Source organism: Mesocricetus auratus, unplaced genomic scaffold (assembly GCF_017639785.1).
Source record: "Mesocricetus auratus isolate SY011 unplaced genomic scaffold, BCM_Maur_2.0 Super-Scaffold_100004, whole genome shotgun sequence".
In the NCBI taxonomy this organism is placed as follows: domain Eukaryota; kingdom Metazoa; phylum Chordata; class Mammalia; order Rodentia; family Cricetidae; genus Mesocricetus; species Mesocricetus auratus.
In genome coordinates, this window is record NW_024429189.1 from 36,853,414 (window position 1) to 36,871,055 (window position 17,642).

Genomic DNA, 17,642 nt, shown 5'->3' on the forward strand with positions numbered 1-17,642 from the left:
TATTTAATTAAAAATACAGTAATGGCAAAATATTTGTACATTTTTTTACTTGACTCAATCCAAAAAAAAATGTTATAACCATGTCCTAACAGCATGTGAAACACAAGGTAACATAATTGAGAGCATCCTCTTGAAATACATCCAGGAATACTTTCTGGCCCTGTGACTTACTCTAGGATACATTTTATCTTATGTTACATACAGCATAACTATATAGGGTATGGAAGAAAAAAATATTGGTAATGTACATACAGGGAAAAAAATCTACATTTTACCCAGGTCCAACATTTGACACAGAGACCAAAGGTTTAAATCTATTGTCTCAATCTTAAGTATAGTCCATCAGTTTTAAAAGCTAATTAATACTTTTCAAGGGAAAATTATACTTTTGTCTCTATGGTCTTTTGTCTATGAACACAAGTGAATGAATAAAAGAGACATACACTACCAAGACCCACAATGCACTTGTCTTTTCTTATAGAATTCATCATTTTGAAAGTAAAAGATTTCCCAATTTCCTACCCTCAGAATGGAGATGACCTTTTCAGGAGAAGCTAGAGGAGGCTGACAGGTACACAGGTGTACAACGTGGATTTTTTTTTTCAGAGGAAGGAGAGGAGGCTGATGGGTACAAAGGTGTACAAATGAGGAAGGAAGGCATGTTCCTAACAAGTCTATAAATTTTTTTACCAAAAAAAGTCAGAGTGACCTTATAAAAGGTAGAGCAATCAGTCACTCACATTATACCAGTTAAGGATTGATGAAAGGTTGACTTGAACAAGCCGTGCCACACAGCCTCAGGTGACAAGGATAGCAAGCAAAATTGCTGATTCCAACATACCATGTAGGTCAATGATTCAGAGTAAATGCACATACGCATATGTATGGAAGTATATGTGTGTCTTAGGGTTTCTATTGCTGTGAAGAGACACCATGGCAACACTTACAAAGGAAAACATTTAATTGGGGCTGGCTTACAGTTTCAGAGGTTTAGTCTATTATAATCATGGTGGAAAGCATAGTCGGTGTGCAGGCAGCCACGGTGCTGGAGAGGTAGCTGAGAGTTCTACATCTTGATCCACAAAGAGCAGAAGGACACTCTGTACCACACTGAGTTCATCTTGAATATGAGACCTCAAAGCTTGTCACTACAGTGACACACTTCCTCCAACAAGGTCACACATCCTACTATTGCCTCTCCCTACGGGCCAAGCATTCAGACATGTGAGTCTATGGGGGGGTGCTCCTATTCAAACCTCCACAATATGTGTATATGTAGATGTGCATACACACATATTGGAAGCTATGAGACATGGCTATGCAACTGAATGAAGCTAGCATGATTTTTTTTTCATCTGATAAACATTTAAGAACAGCCGCCCACCTTCCTATCACCCAAGATGGTTCAGGATATAGTAATCTTGACCAAAAGTTAATGCCGAGGTTCTAGAGAAAGGTTCAAATGGAGAGCAGATGTGAAGAAACTGCATGGCAGGGACCAATACTGAATGGCAGGTTTTGATTCTCAAAGAACTTGTAAGAGGCTGGGTCTCTGGGAGAAACTGATGTGAGAAGAGGTGACAAAGGCCATCTTTCATGTGCAAGCACTCAATGGCAATGTTTACTTATTCAAAACGTCACTCTTAGAATCACTGTGAAATTTTGGGTATTGACTTTTGAGACAAAATTATATCCTAGGCCTTATATCTTAGGCTAGCCTCAAACTTGTGGTGATGCTCCTTCTTCAATCACATTACTGCTAGGAATATAGGTGGAAACCACCATATCAAGCTCCTACAAATCCTTTGAAATGTTAACTTTTTCTATTTTAATCACATGCAAGAACTACAGGACACCAGGAAAAAAACAAATCTTCTAATTGTAGGTTCAGATGAATGTGAAGACTCCCAGGTCAATGGCAAAACAAGATCACAGAAGAAAACTTTCCAAGATTAAGCAGATACATACCTGCTTTAAAGTTTCTACTGCTGTGAAAAGATACCATGACCACAGCAACTCCTATAAATGAAAGCACTTAACCGGGGCTGGCTTACATTTTAGAGGTATAGTCCATTATCATCATAATGGGAAGCATGGTAGCAGACAGGCACCATGAAGTTGGAAGGATAGCTGAGAGTTCTATATCTGGATCAGCAGGCAGCAGGAAGAGACGGAAACACTGGGTATGGCTTGAGCACCTGAAACCTCAAAGCCCATGCCCAGTGACATACTTACTTCAAGGTCACACTTCCTTCAAGGTCACACCTACTCCAACAAGGCTACACTTCCCAATAGGTTACTCAGTACTATAAACCTCTGGGGGCAATTTTCATCCAAACTACCACAATACTCATACATATAGAAGAATCACACACAACAGCAAATAGACAAGGCTAGAAAATAAAATCTACATAGCATATTACCGTAAAAAATGCTAAATATATTCTTCATAAAGCAGCTGCAGTGCTTGTTTTAAAGTTCAGCTCGATTCACATCATGCTTCTGCTCAGAGGTTGCAGTACAGGCAAAAATCTTCTCCAGAAGCTACACAGGCTACATACCTTGGTGCCCACACTAACTCTGACCTTATACCCTGCCATGACTCTGCCCACACTGGTTTCCTGGCACTTTTATAACTGTTTATCGACGCTTCCTGAAAAGAACACTTGCCAGTACCACTCACTCCGTCTCCAGGCTTGATTCTGAACTTCTCAACTAGGATATCTACATTCTAATGTGACCTTATTTGGGGAGATCTTCTAGGGATTGCAGAGTTCTGGAAGGTTCCTAATAGTTCTCTTTCCTGACCTATGTAGCCTACTTCATAACCTTCTCGTTCTGGTATGAAGAAGGCCTTGCCCCAGTGGAGAGAGTGCTTTGGGTTCAGTCTTGTAAGACAATGGGGAGAGCCCAGCAAAGCTGGCCCTGCATGTTGATGAAACAGTAAGTGGTCATTGTTTCAAGTCACTGTTTACATTAACTTTTTCACAGCAATAGAAAACGAATCCACTTGTCTTAGTGAGGATTCATCATGACCACAGCAACTAGCAAAGGAAAGGGTTTATTTAGCTTATGCTTCCAAATCACTGTTCACTAATGAAGATCATCAGGACATGAACTCAAGCAGAGTCGGATCCAGAGGCCATGGTGTAATGTTGCTTAATGGCTTGCTCAGCCTGCTTTCTTATAGAACCCAGGACTACCAGCTCAGGTGTGGCACAATGGGCTGTTATGCCCAAACACTAAGAAAATGGCCTACATGCATGCCTACAGCCCAATCTTATGCAGGCATTTTCTTCAGTGATGTTTCCTCCTCTCAGATGACTTTAGTTTGTGTCAAGGTGACATAAAACCATTTAGTACAATACCCTCAATAATATATATATATCAACATCCCTTTCCTCCTTTCTTTTCATTTGATGTAGGTTCTTTCTTTCAGAAAACAGTTTTTCTTTTATATAAAGTAGATGGAATTTGAATATTTAAATATCTACTCTGGTTCCAAAGGCAAAAACATGGATGGCCTACTTCATTCTTTGACAATTGCTAAAGACACTAATTGTGCATAATCCTCAAAGCTATTGTGTTGTAATAGTTTCACTCCTTGACTAGAAAGTCTACTCTAAATGTCACCAAATACTCCTGTGGAGTCCCCTAGAAGGCATGTGAAAACACACTAAGAAGGAATGGTGATCACAGCAGCTTTTCCAACAGACTACACTAACTCTTGAGTTGGAAACCAACATTGACCTTGACTCTACACCCATTTTCCTAGCCACAACTGTGACCATGTCCATTAACCACACATGCTTTAAGTGTGTAACTTTCAGGAGCACACATGGTTGCCCTTTTAACAACTGAAAGTGGGATGTCTGCAATTAAGTTCAGCCAATTTTCCTTTCTCCTGAGACACTACATCCTTAGCAAAGAACATCTGCAAAGACAGACCTTTAAGTTTAAAAAGAGTCTTAAAATAGAAACAGCTTACATTCACCAGGCTACGGACTGTCAGGTGCCATATTTGTATCCATTTCCTATAAGAATGAAAGTGCTTTCAAAATATATCTGTCATTTCTCCACAGTGGCTGATCAAACCTGCCACTGAAAAATGTTCTGAACAGGCAACTTGTAGTACAAGCATGGTTTATTTCTGTCAGAAACTGACTGCTGGAGTGTGAAAGAAACTCATTAAAAATCTCTTACTGTGATCTTACATTGTTAAAAAGAAAAAGAAAGACAGAAAGAAAGAATGATAAAGAAAAGGCAAAGGGAAAATGTAATGAAGGGTATATAGCGGCTACCGCTGCTCTCAAACAGTGTTTCTCTTATTAATCATTTTGCAAGCAATGAAAGGAAGGAGTGTAATTAGTTTCAGGAATACGGCATACACTGTTGTTTGGGAAAATTACATAAGTTAACAATTTCATCTTATCCTAACATTATGAAAAGTTAAAGGAGGAGGTCAGAATACTGTACTGTAGGGGAAACAAATGATGCAACGTAGGGAATAGAGCTATTTATTTACCTTAATCTTAAAACAAGGTTGACTGCACAAGGTCCTTCTCTGTAGTCTTCATTAGCATTGGGTTGGCCCTTTGAAAACAAAACAACAGTGTTGTAAGCTTTCTTGGGAAAAGGATGAATAAAATCTAGTATCTCTTGATTCCTATAGCCCTTTCTGGAAACTTCAAAAGCAGTGCTTATCCCAGCAGGTCTTCTTTGGTTGCACAACACCTTTTGTGGAGGGTCAAAAACCTGCTTAATTAATGTCACAACTGTGAGGGCCAATGCTCCAAACAGACAGCCTCAGTCACAGGGTGAATTCTGTGAGTGAATGGTATCGCTGCAGCCACTCCAAATTATGGCCATCCACCTGAAGTGGCACTCTGTTGGTCCACAGCAAAGGACCAACATCCACTGGACAGTGGAGATGCACAAAGGTAGGGAGCCTTGTCAGGGATGGTTGTGACACTTGCAATTCCAGCATTCAGGCCATGAAAGCAGGAGAATTGCAAGTACAGCTTATGCTACATAGCAAGAACCTGTGTCAAAAAAGCAAGAGCTGGGGGTGTGGCTCAGTGATAGGAAACTTGCCTACCATGGGTAAGGTGTTGGGTTCTATCCCCAGACTATACTGGGCTGGGACGACTTAGGTACATTAAATGTAAGCATCAGAGGTGAACACAGATTAATCCTCACTGTACTTCTCACCTATCATCTTGACACAGATCATCCATCATGGATGCCTCTGTGACACACACTGTTCCTACAAATGCCTGGGCTTGATCAGACCTCTTTTGTTGAAAAAGGAAAAAGTAAAGATTTCAAGTACAGCTTGGCTCTGCTGGTAACCTGCTTTGCAACCATGGGCAAGTGATTCTCAGAGCCCATTGCTCCATTTACAAGCTAGGTAAGCCACCTGTCTCAGAGGGTTGCTGGGAAAATAAGAGATGTAAAAGGGAACCACAAATTATAAAATGTCAATCAATACTGCCCCCTTTCCCTGTTTACTTCCTTAGCTTTTGGACCCATACTTCTTCCTAATTCGTCTTTTACAATGAGGCTAACCCCTATGGTTCACCTCAGGGTCTTTCACTGAGTTGGATGGTAGACTGTCAAGATCGAAACTGAACCCTGCTTCTACCTCTGAGCAGCTGCATGGCCTTGTGCAAACCACTTAACCTCTGTATGTCTTTCTGCAGCTATAAAGACAAGGGCTACAAGCAGATCTCAGGGAGGCTACATAAAACACAGAAGCAGGTAAAATGCAAAGATGTATAATCAGAATACCATTAGATAACAAAACAAAAGGGCCTATTCGGGGCTCTATGTCTAAGTCCTTCCCTGGATAGCCCAACCCGATCACAGTACAGACCCTCTGATCGTACACTGGTTAGAAGTATGCATTATACATGCACTGCACAGTCACTGAACTATTATTTTAATAAGACAAGTTGTAGAGATGAATTGGCCCATAAAATTCAATGATAAAAGCATCACCAAGAGAGGTTATAGAAATCTAATCAGAAGCAAGGCAGGAAAGAATCAATTAACCACGGTACTGGTAGCTAGAGTCTAACAGACTTAAGAGTCCTTTGTTTCCTTCCCACAGTACCAGTGATTTTCAGAGGCACCTGGGTAATCTATTCCTTCTCAAAAGGCCATTATTTAGGGATGAACATTGTGCAAAAAGGAGTTGAAAGTAGTGAGGTTCGCTTTCGTCATTTCAACTTAAAAGGATGGATTCTGTTGTTGTTTCTAAGCTCTGGATTTGGGAACACCACCTTGAAGTGTCTATCTGTCTGGAACTCTTGAGTTTTGCCTAATATTTGGTTGTGGGCCTCTGCATCTGCTCCCATCAGTTGATGAATGAAGCCTCTCTAAGGACTACTGGGCTAGGCACTGATCTATGAGTATACAGAAATATCATTAGGACTCACTTCATTGGCTTTTTTGGGGGGGAGCAGATCTCTGGGCTATCTAGATAGTGTCAGAGGTGGGTACCCTCTTGTGGCATGGGCCTGAATTTGGACCACTTGTTGGTTGGTCACTCCCATAAATTCTAGGCCACTATTACCCCAGCATATTTTGCAAGAAGAACAAATTGTAGGCAAAAGGTTTTGTGGCTGGCTTGATGCCCCAAGCCCACCTCAGGAAGCCTTGCCTGGATACAGAAGACGGCGGGTTCAGGCTCTGTATCCGCCATTACTAGTAGTCCTCACTAGGGTCACCCTCATAGGTTCCAAGGAATCTCCACTGCACTAGGTTTCCACACTGACCCCCAGGCTCCCCCAATTCCAGTCATCTCTTTCAGAGCTCTCCATTTCCCACCTGTCTGATCTCTGCTGTCTCTCATCCAGTCTTGATATGAGGGTTTGTGCCTAGGTTTACTCCAACTTGTTTCTGTAACTTGCCATGTTCAGTTGATAACCCTGGGAGACCTGCCTTTTCTGAAGGGAAATGGAGGAGTGTATCTGAGGAAGGGAGGCTGGCCTGGAGGGACTGGATGGGGTGGAGGGAGGAAAAACTGCTATCAGGATGTAATATATGAGAGAAGAAAAAATAAATACATTCTTGGGTTTCTCTATGAAGCTGTCTACAAACATCGCAAACAGAAATACTTGGCAGAAGAACCCACCTGAGAGTCGTGCACGGAGAGGGACTGTATTTGCTCGGGGATACCACCAGCATTTACCGAGATCTGTTAAGAAAACTGACATTATGACAAAAGGAAGCCAGAGGGAGATGTCAGTCATTGGGACATTGTATCTTCATAATCGGAGATGATACTTCTTGAAAGACCTTAAGCAACAGCTGGCAAAGTACGCTGCTGGCCACCTTTACACTCCAGTGCCCCACCTGTTCTGCCACTCAGAATCTCATGGAGGAGGGAGAGAATCTATGTCTTTAATAAGATCTGGGGCGACCCACAGGGTTTATGAGAAAGAGCATGCTTTAAAAGAGCAACTTAATCTTGCAGTATCATTTCATCTAACATTAAGGGGACTTTAATGAAAGCATATGAAGATTCAGCAAAACCTGCCTTGTACAACATTACTGTGAATAATTTCTCAACTTCGTTTAAACAATTTAAACTTCGTTTAAATTAAGTGTAGTGAAAAACAACCACAAAACCGTTTTACTAAAAGAAATGTTAAGAGTGAAACTTTTCAAAAAAAAAAAAAAGAGTGAAACTTTTCACTCAAGATTTCTATTCTGGTCCTAGGGTATTTCTGCCTCAAGCTCGACATTTGTGAACTCTACCCTGGAGCATAAACTTGAGAGACAGTAAAAGACACCAACAACACCCACCACACTCCAGGAGAAACAGCAATGAAAACAAATGAGTGGGAATTTGTTACCAACACTAAAATCATCAGAAATCTTGGCAGTGAAATTGTTCTAAAATGTAAGAGTATGAACTTCTTGCTCTCTGTGCACATTTAAAAATGACTTCATTTGTACTGAAGTGATGGGGAAGTCCTGCGTATACGTCAATAAAGCACTGTTGGCCAATAGGGAAGCAAGATAGGTGGGACTAGGAGTCTAGGGGAATTCTGGGAAATGCAGTGAACTGAGCCTTCACCATGTGATCCCCGGAGAAGAGAATGCAAGTCTGGCATTCTCCAAAAGATAAGTCCTTATAAAAATATATACTGATGATTATGGGTCAATAATTAAGTTAGAGCTAGACAATGAGAAACAATAACAAATGACCAACAGCTTATAATTAATATAGTGTCCTGTGTGTTATCTGGGGGTACAGACAGCTCGGCAGGGCCCAGACGACTGGCGGGGAAAACTACATGTTACACTGAAATGCCAGGGCAAAGTTCATTAATTAATGCCTCTGATTTACTTTGAAATGCATGGAATAGTTAAAGTGGGCACACTGGATGAATAGAACACATGTGTGGAAAAGCAACTGTAGTAACAGCCAAAACACGGTGATAGGTATGTCACTATGAAGTGTTTTAATGATGCTATATGCTTAAAAAGTTTTATAACAATGTTGATGGAAAAATGACCCTAAGAAAAACAATTAACTGCTGAGAGGTGGTGGCACATGCCTTTACCCAGCTTTTTGGAAGCAGAATCAGGCAGATCTCTGTGAATTCAAGGCCAGCCTGGTCTACAGACTGAGTTCTAGGACAGCTAGAGCTGCTATACAAAGAAACCCTGCTTTAAAAAAAAAAGCAAGGAGGAGGAAGAAGAGAAAGGAAAGAAGGAAGGAAGGAAGGAAGGAAGGAAGGAAGGAAGGAAGGAAGGAAGGAAGGAAGGAAGTGGGGAAGTTGTAATAATCTATGGCCACTAACCAGCAGAGAACCAAGCCCTCTACCAAATGTCCCTATGAAGAATCATGTGGGCTGATCCACAAACTGACACATCCTTCCCTGTTCCCTTGTCCCTGGACCATCATTAGGATGGCAAGCAAGTGAATCAGATGGACTGGAGAGAGGGGTCACATACCTTGCAACTTTTCCATGTCAATATAACCCTGCATGTCATGAAGAAGTCATTCCCCCTAGCATAGCACCATGACATGGGACTCCTCCAAATATGCAGGGATGTTCAGCATGAGGGAGTAGTCCCCTATATAAAATATATGCATTATCAATCAAGTTCAGGCCCTACTGTCACCACGGGAACTCACCCTGTGAAATCAGACCACAGTCACACAGACCTTATCCTGAAACCCTACAAGAAATGTGACAGGTTTAATAGCAGCTACCCTTCCACAATATAGAAATGTACCAAAAATATATCGGGTTGCTCTCCTTCTAAATAATTTTGCTACAAGAAGAGTGAGTACTTGGGTGGGTATGTATTTTGACAGGAAGGAAGAAGGGAAACAAGAAATGAATGCTGGACACCTTTCTGGAAATAGACCCTGACAGGGACTAGAGACCTGGTAAAAGAGAAGTAAGCACCCCAGAGTTAAAACAAAACAAAAACAATTATAAAACAAAAGGAAAAAAAAGAGACATTGTCTGCTTCCCACCTTCTGATAGAGCTGGGCTTTACCTGTTCTTTTTCTATTTCAAATACACCATAGCAGAATGAAATGTGTTGGGCTAGATCACATGCCCATAGAGCAGGAAGAGGACATTAGTTGTCAAATTAGTGAAATTCCAGGGAATTCTGAAGCATAGCTGATAATAACATAGCAGAATGCATGTGTAAGTTCTAATAAACATACCCAGATTATGTAAAAAATGACACAGAGAAAAAATGCATGCGGTATCTGCCATCTTTGTAGCATTTCTACAAAGGAAAACTTAGTATAAAACAGTAAGTGAATGTTTGGAAGCACAGCGATTTCTGATCACACATCTAACCTGTCACAAGTACTCTGGAGGGCAGTCACCTGCACTAAACCACAGCTACTGGACACCAAGGCTGCATAGTCTGTGACAGACAGGGCCTTTCTCTGCCTTTACACAGAGGTATAAAACAAGCATGTCCAAGAGCTGCCAAGGATCTGAGAAACACTTTCATGAGAACGGCTTTAAGGACTAGTGGCAGTTTTAAAAGCCATCAAACAACAGAAATACATCTAATCTTTACCTTGTGTTTAATCTCTAACTAAATATGGTAAAAAATTAATCTGATCTAAGTCCACACTGAAAAGCTGTTCTGTTGGGAGTAAGATCACAGAGCCAGCAAAGCGGGGCTTTCATAGTTATCCTAGACTAGACACCGGGTAACAAGACCCTTCAACATCCTTACTGTAGGGTCTGCTTAGCCCAAGGCAAAGACACGTTTTCAGCTGATTGGGAAATATCTCCTTCTCTTATTCAGTTACTAATTCCAGACAGGCAGATATCAAAGCAGACGCTTCAGGAACGTAGACCCAGAACCTTCTTGGATGCCATTCTGCACATCCAGATTCAGTGACTTCTGAGGTTTTTCTATTTGGCAGTCTAGATTCTAGCCACAAAGCAGAATTACATGAGAAGCTTTTGAAAATCTGAGTTGCCCAGACCTAACCGTAAGCTACCAAGCTCAACCCTATGGGCTAAGAATCACTTCATGTTTTCCAAGGTTTTGTCTGCTCTGATTGGAGGAGCCAGGACAGCAGGTCTTTTCCTATCATCTAACTGATGTATGGCTTTTAAAAGGATCTGTTTTAAACAATGGCCTTGGTGAATGTCTTCCTCAGTTAAACAAAACCAAAGGGAGATAGATTTAAAGAGAAAGCCAGCTTCATTTTTCACAGAGAAAATTAAGAGAGAGATGCAAAAGTAACAAAAACATGTAACAAGTGCTCACTTCAGAGTCTGACAAGAAGAACTCACAAAACAGTTTTCAAAAGAAAAGCAATAATGCATAATAACTGGGAATTTTAGGTAAGACTTATGAGCGGGTAACCACTCCCTAAAAAGCCAGTCCTTGCCCAGGCTTTCTCAATACTCTTCCCCAAAGATGAAAAACTCCCTGGAAAGCTGGATTCTTCTCTCTGTGCATAAATCCCATGGTGTCTAACACAGTTCCAAGCAGGCGTGAGGTATGGGTTCAGTAATTGATCAATTAATTCACTCTAGTTCTAATATTAGTATTGTTGTTAATGAACTTTAATCCCCATGGACTTCTGTCTCCAAGCAGAACAAGATGATAAGTAAGAGAGGGTGATTATCCATTTGCTTCAAATTATTAATTACTAGTGGGTAAGTTTCCCAGAATATCATATTTTTAAGAAACTGGGCCAATTTTTCAAAGTACTGGGCTGTGAGTTTCATGCTAACTAGTGCTAACTCTGAAAGCTTAAACGTCCATATTGGAAATTCTCTCCAAAGCAGAACATCCATATGCAGCCCAAGAGCTACCTCTTCCCTCATTAACCCACTGACAAACACCTCCTCAGGCCTTCCTGGTCTTTTCCAGCAGATCTGGAATATCTGCATGTGCTACCTTAACCCGCCGAGGATGCCGTGCAGTCGCTCACAAGCAAGGCACTCAGAATGCCACATCTCACTCTGTCCAAACACGGTAGTACCAGAGCTGCTTTTGCTCAACTTCTCTTCAGCTACATAACGTTTTGTGATCTTTTATCCCCATTCTGACTGCATAAATAGAATAGCCTATTCATACCTGATTTATGTTTTTTCTCCAGGGCCCACATACTCATCTTACCGATAAGCATGTACAGTATATTCAGAATGCAAAGGGGACAGTCACATAAATGAAATACTGCCCTGGTTTTCTAGTCAAAGATGACTGAACTGCAACATTTTTGAGCCCATGATGGTGCTTGAAGCATCTTCACCTGTTCTACATCTCATTACAATAGAGATAGCCTTACATGCAAATGAAAAATGCCTCAACTTTGTGCTTTTCTCTAGTCACAATGGGAAAGTGGGCAAGAGAGGGTAGCGTTCATTAGACCCGGCTAAGATTGTCCTAAAACCCCATTACAACATGTTACCCAATACGTCCCATTTTAGGTGCTCCGCCACTGTTCCTAGAACAGAGAACAACATCTTTGAGTGATGTATGTGTTGTATGAAGTAGAGAGAGCAGTTCACAGAACACGCAGGGGAGAAGGCAGGATCTGAAGGAGAGCCAACATTGTGGGCTGAGAAATCACAGCAGGAACCTTCCACCATGAGATAAAGTGAGCAGAGTGGTCAGAAAGGCCAGGGGAGGGAGTGCCTGTGGCTGTGCTACGGGTTTGCTAAGAGCACAGCTAGCAACTGCCACTTCAAACCCGGTGTAAGATATACTTCACTTAACTGAAAGGAATTGTCTGCTAATTAAAATAAAAACCGTTTGGATGGGTATCAATTCTAGGCCAAAGTTTTCCTGTTTCCTAAAGAGGTTAATCAAGGTACATATTAATTATTTACTAAGTCTGTGAAACACTGGGGACTATTTAAATATTCTCAAATTTCCTCTATGAGTATGAGCATGCTATAGTCATCACTAGGTATTAGGATGACTAATCAGATGGCGGAAGGAAGTAAAATATGATCTTAGTAAAAAGATGACCAGTTCTCAGAGAAGTCATTAAGAGTGTTTCCCGCTTACCTAAGTCACCCAGCACATTTAAAGGTCAAGAGTCATTCAACCTTGAGTTTTCACCACTCAGTGTCACCTTTTCTTTTCATGAATTAAAATACAAGGCAAGTTTTACCTATATGCTTTCATTATTTTCTAATAGTGGAACACTACAAATTAGAAATAATTATCTCCCTGTAAGGGCCAAGGACTCCACTGAGTGCTTGGCATGTGACTCTTCAGTCTTCTTGGCTACCTCAGAAGCATCATCATCATCCCATCCCACTGGGGAGAGCAGAGGCTAAGAGGGTAGATTAATTTGCCTCAGTGACTCAAACAGAAGCAGGACCAATGACACCCATGTGCCTTCCCTTTCTCTCCTACTCCATGAGATTTTGGGAACTGTCTCCCAAATGGATCAGACTCTGATGCCACAATGGAGAATGAAGCAGTAAATAGATAAATGTGCAAATACACCCCAAACATGCATACATAACCGTCATTCCTCACCTCTGGGTTTTCTTCTTTTACTCTTCGTGACTGCAAAACAAGCATACATCCATTAGCATACATGGCACACTACAGCAGCACAGTGCAGACTGTCCAGTGGTGGCCGAGGCCATTTACCTTCTCTTGAGAGGCAGCTGCCTTCCCTTCCTCGCTCTTCTCGTCCATCTCGTCGTCACTCCACTCCCAATCTCCATCTTCAGTTTTATGGAGGTGACCACTTGACCCAGGAACTCGCCTTACCTGAGTCAAAACAAGTCACATCCTCACTGGTCGGATAAGCACAGTATTCACTGGTGCTGCTACCTGTGTTATACGGCACATGCAGGAGACTTGGGAAACTAACCTAAGTGATTATCAATCCATGGATAACTTGAAGTTAATGCTCCAAAAGACCACACAGCCTGCAGACTCCTACTCTCAACATCCTTCCAGAAATACTGTTCTTGAAACACTTTAGTATCACATACAGAACAAAACATTTTTAAGAATACCATACATGCTGGGTGTTGGTGGCGCACGCCTTTAATCCCAGCTCTGGGGGAGGCAGAGGCAGGCAGATCTCTGTGAGTTCGAGGCCAGCCTGGTCTACAAGAGCTACTTCCAGGACAGCCTCCAAAGCAATACAGAGAAACCCTGTCTCAAAAAACCAAAAACTAAAAAAAAAAAGAATACCACACACAAGAACCATTAAATATGGACTGGAGTTTTCACTTTACTTAGAAAAATTTTTTTCTTTTTTTTTTTTTTTTTTTGGTTTTTACGAGACAGGGTTTCTCTGTATTGTTTTGGAGGCTGTCGGTCCAGCCTGGCCTCGAACTCACAGAGATCTGCCTGCATCTGCCTCCCGAGTGCTGGGATTAAAGGCGTGCGCCACCACCACCCGGCTTTACTCAGAAATTTTATTAGTTATTATCACACACACAAAGTTATGAGCCAAGTTTCAAAACTGCCAAAGGAAACGCATCCAAGCACCACTCCGCTGCTGACTGAGAGAAGGCAGAGAATTCTGGGTGCCTGATGAACCACACTGTGCCTGAGTAACACCAATCTAAAGCCTACATCCACAGAGCAAATCCCCTTCCATTGCCTCCTTGCTCTTTTCCAGATACTGACATCATGCTTGTATTCCCAGAATTCTGTTCAACCTACCTGAGCAAAATGAAACAGCATCAGACTACCACTAACACACTTCTCACATCTGAAATTGTGAGATAACGGAACACAGCACCTTCATCCTCAGCCTGGCCACGGTTTAGGTTATCACCTCCCTTATTGTATTTGGGGGTGCAGGGTGTCAGTGTATGATATAATCCACAGGGCATGCTTTTCAAATGTACTATGGCTGGTAAGGAAAAGATTTCAAAAGGAGAGGACAATGGAGAAAGACCTGCTGACTATAGTAATTTAGCAAAGCAGTGTTACATATGAACATGATGTGAGCACAACAGCAGGCGCTTCGCTCATTCAGAGGAACTTCAAGTGAAAAAGGACCTCAAAGACCATGGGTTCAGCCCCTTCTTTTATAAAAGAGGAGATGAAGGCCTAGAAAGTGACCCAAGAGCAAACACCCATCAGGACAAAAAAAATATCATAGGAAGAAAGAAAGTCTCAGACTCTCATTGTCTCCCTATGTCACTGCAATCAGAAAGAAGCTTTATGGGCCTGGGAGATGGATGAGTCAGAGTGCTTGCCCTGTGAACACAAAGACCTAAATTCAATCCCCAGCACTCACTGGCAAGCCAGTCTAGCTTACATGGGTAGTTCCAGGCCAGAAAGAGATCCTGTCTTTAAAAAAGGTGGGCATCATGTAAGAAATGACACCCATGATTATTTTCTAGCTTCTACACATACGTGCACACAAACACATGCATATACACGCATGCATCTATGATGTAATGAAGACTACTTTTCCATAGTAGAAACCATTTAGCCACATCACAGGCATGTTGTTAATCTCCAAAGGAACCACTGAACACTTTACAGTTAAGAATTATGCATGTCATATAAACATAAAGATATAAACAGCACATACACAGGGGGGTGACCTGAATTTGAGAGTATCGCATGTAATCTCTGAAAGTACCTCTGATTGCCTGTCCTAAAAGATTCACGCTCTAACAGAGAACATTCAAAAGGACTAAAAAGTTATCCATAATTGCAACTAACTTTTAAAAGATGAAGTCGTTGTTATCTCTCCAAAAAAAAAAAAAAATCACCTTTGAGATGCTGGGTGCACCACCTCCATGCTTAGCATAGGTGTTTTCCCCCACTTGGATTTAAATTGCTGCACAAAACCTATTATCATGTTAGTGATTCTAATGGCTCTTGTAGATGCTGGCAATGCACTACAGAAATAAACGATGAAATGCACTTAAGAATTTTTAGAACAGATTCCTCATTTCCAAACTACCAAGAAATGGGGAAGGGAAAAGGAGATAATTCTCCGCTGACATATACAATACCATTAATTTTCTTGGCAACAATAAGCATGATGAGGGGCATTTGCTAATGACTACATTTAAAAGAAAGAACTTAGAGCTTTAACAATTATAAAGCGAATTTTCAACTAACAAGTGAGAAAACAAGTAAAATCATGGTCCAAAAAACAAAATAAAGCCAGGCAGTGGTGGTGCTCGCCTTTAATCCTAGCACTTGGGAGGCAGAGGCAGGCAGATCTCTTTGAGTTCAAAACCAGCCTGGTCTACAAAGACCTAATTCCAGGACAGGCTCCAAAGCTACACAGGGAACCCTGTCTTGAAAAACAAAACAAACAAACAAAAAAACACCACTCCACCTTTATGAAATACTGTAGAAACCAAGGATCATGGATAAATTTAGTATTCTTTAATAAATTAGACAAAAGGAACCTCCTTCCTCCTGGAAACTGCACAGACTTGTGCTCTGAAACACAGACCATGCCTTATACCCTGCCACTGCCTTCATGAGATCTGTCACTTTCTGTCTACAAGCAGAAGCCAACTGCAAAGACTAAGATGCCCATCACCTCCATTCCAGTTTTCCTGCAGAACCCTGGCTGCTTCTGTCTTCATCTTATGTGCTGAAATGAAAAAGATAAAATAAAATGCCCAGGATTATTGCTCCATATTTTGAAAGACATGACAGGATGGGCCTTCAACCAACTGTTTGTTGAACAAACTAGTAAACATATGCATTAACTTAATCAGGATGAAGAACATTCCAAATCTTATGAAGGGAAGGTGTAGATTTAACAGAGTCAAGACTAAAAACCCAAGTTTGTCTGTACAGTGGTCCCCAGCTCACTCCTAAGAATAAAATTGCAGCACAATTTGAAACTCAGGTTTCATGTTGTGTTTATATGACAGTGACACCTAGTAAAAAGAACAAAAATCAATTGTACCATTACATCCTTGGAGGAAGCTTACTAAGGACAAAGCAACAACTTTTACTTTATAGAGTAAAGGTATCTAGATTTCACATAGTTTTACAAGTGGCTTCCTGACTTAGGAGCATGGAAAGCCTTTGGAAAGTAAAGATGGGGGGGGCTTTCATTCTCATCTCCATTACAATGACCACAATGCATTACAGAAAGGAACCAAAGCTCCAATTTCCCACTGGGGTTGGGGGAGGGGAAGACAGACAAAGAACAGTGGTGCTTGCTGGTCAGTTCTAGGGGTCACTGGGCAGGTGTCCATGACAAATCTGGAACACAGTAGCCAGAGAAAGAGCTTAGCACGGTAGGACATAGTGTTCTAATGGTCCCCATGGAGTGACAGCCTCTGTAAGTATGAGTTTGCACATCGTGCCTGACTCCAGATCAGGAAGGAGAAGGAATCCATAAGAGAGCCAACAGAGAGACCTCTATTGTATGGCATTTGACCTCAGAAATGGATGCACATATCTCTAGCACACTAAAGGAAGAATGTGTGTCACATGTCCAGCCACCTACCAACCACCATCAACACTTCCCACTGCCAAACTCTCCAGACACGGGGCCTTGGAAGACCCTTGGAATGATTTCCTCTATTACTAAAAGCCCGAACACAGCTTCCCTTACCCCATAGACATACTATGTGCTCAACGCTGCCCTGGGCCAGCATCATAGAGAACTAGCCACCTCAGTCTGCCCAAGCTCCCCTGAATAGCAGAAAGCAATACAATGTACATTTCTATTTTTACTCATTCTACTAACAAGAATTAAAGCCGATTCTAATTAATTGCTGTTTTTAACATACTTGAGGCACTGCCAAGCAAACAAAAAGCCTTCTAACTTATCAAGAATTAACAAACAAAATGAGACTTGGTAGGGATTGAGCAGTAAGCATTTTACTGTCTCTAGGGCTCAAACCCTGCCTGAACACTGTCTCCCAGCATCTCTGGCCTGCCTGGCCTCCTGGGCCCCTCCAGCCTGTCCTCTCCTGCCTGTCATCACAGGACCTGAAGCTGACTCTCGGTGCTTGTACTTCCTCATGCCTCACACAGAAAGGCTGGTCAGCCTGTACATCCAACTCTCAGCCATCTTGTATGACTGAGTCCATTCTTTTACCGCAAACTCTCTGTCCTGTGCTCACGGGGCTTGCGATCCGTCATCTATCCTCTCGTGTCTGTGTCTGCACTCTGTTCTCTGTCTTTACCATAAACATGGCGGCCCCACC

General features: G+C 41.7%; 1 protein-coding gene across 3 annotated transcripts in view; it reads right to left on the minus strand.

Annotated features, from left to right (window-relative positions):
• The window catches only part of Stk39 (serine/threonine kinase 39), a 273,394-nt gene that overhangs the window by 98,723 nt on the left and 157,029 nt on the right, over positions 1 to 17,642 (minus strand). For all 3 annotated transcript variants that reach the window (XR_005877175.1, XM_021232850.2, XM_040745499.1), the window contains exons 11-14: positions 13,126 to 13,248; positions 13,009 to 13,038; positions 7,139 to 7,201; positions 4,526 to 4,593 (exon numbers count right to left, since the gene is read on the minus strand). Coding sequence is in view for 2 of the 3 variants with exons in the window: in XM_021232850.2 (XP_021088509.2) it covers positions 4,526 to 4,593; positions 7,139 to 7,201; positions 13,009 to 13,038; positions 13,126 to 13,248 (284 nt within the window). In the remaining variant the exon portion in view is untranslated. The remainder of the gene's footprint in view (positions 1 to 4,525; positions 4,594 to 7,138; positions 7,202 to 13,008; positions 13,039 to 13,125; positions 13,249 to 17,642) is intronic.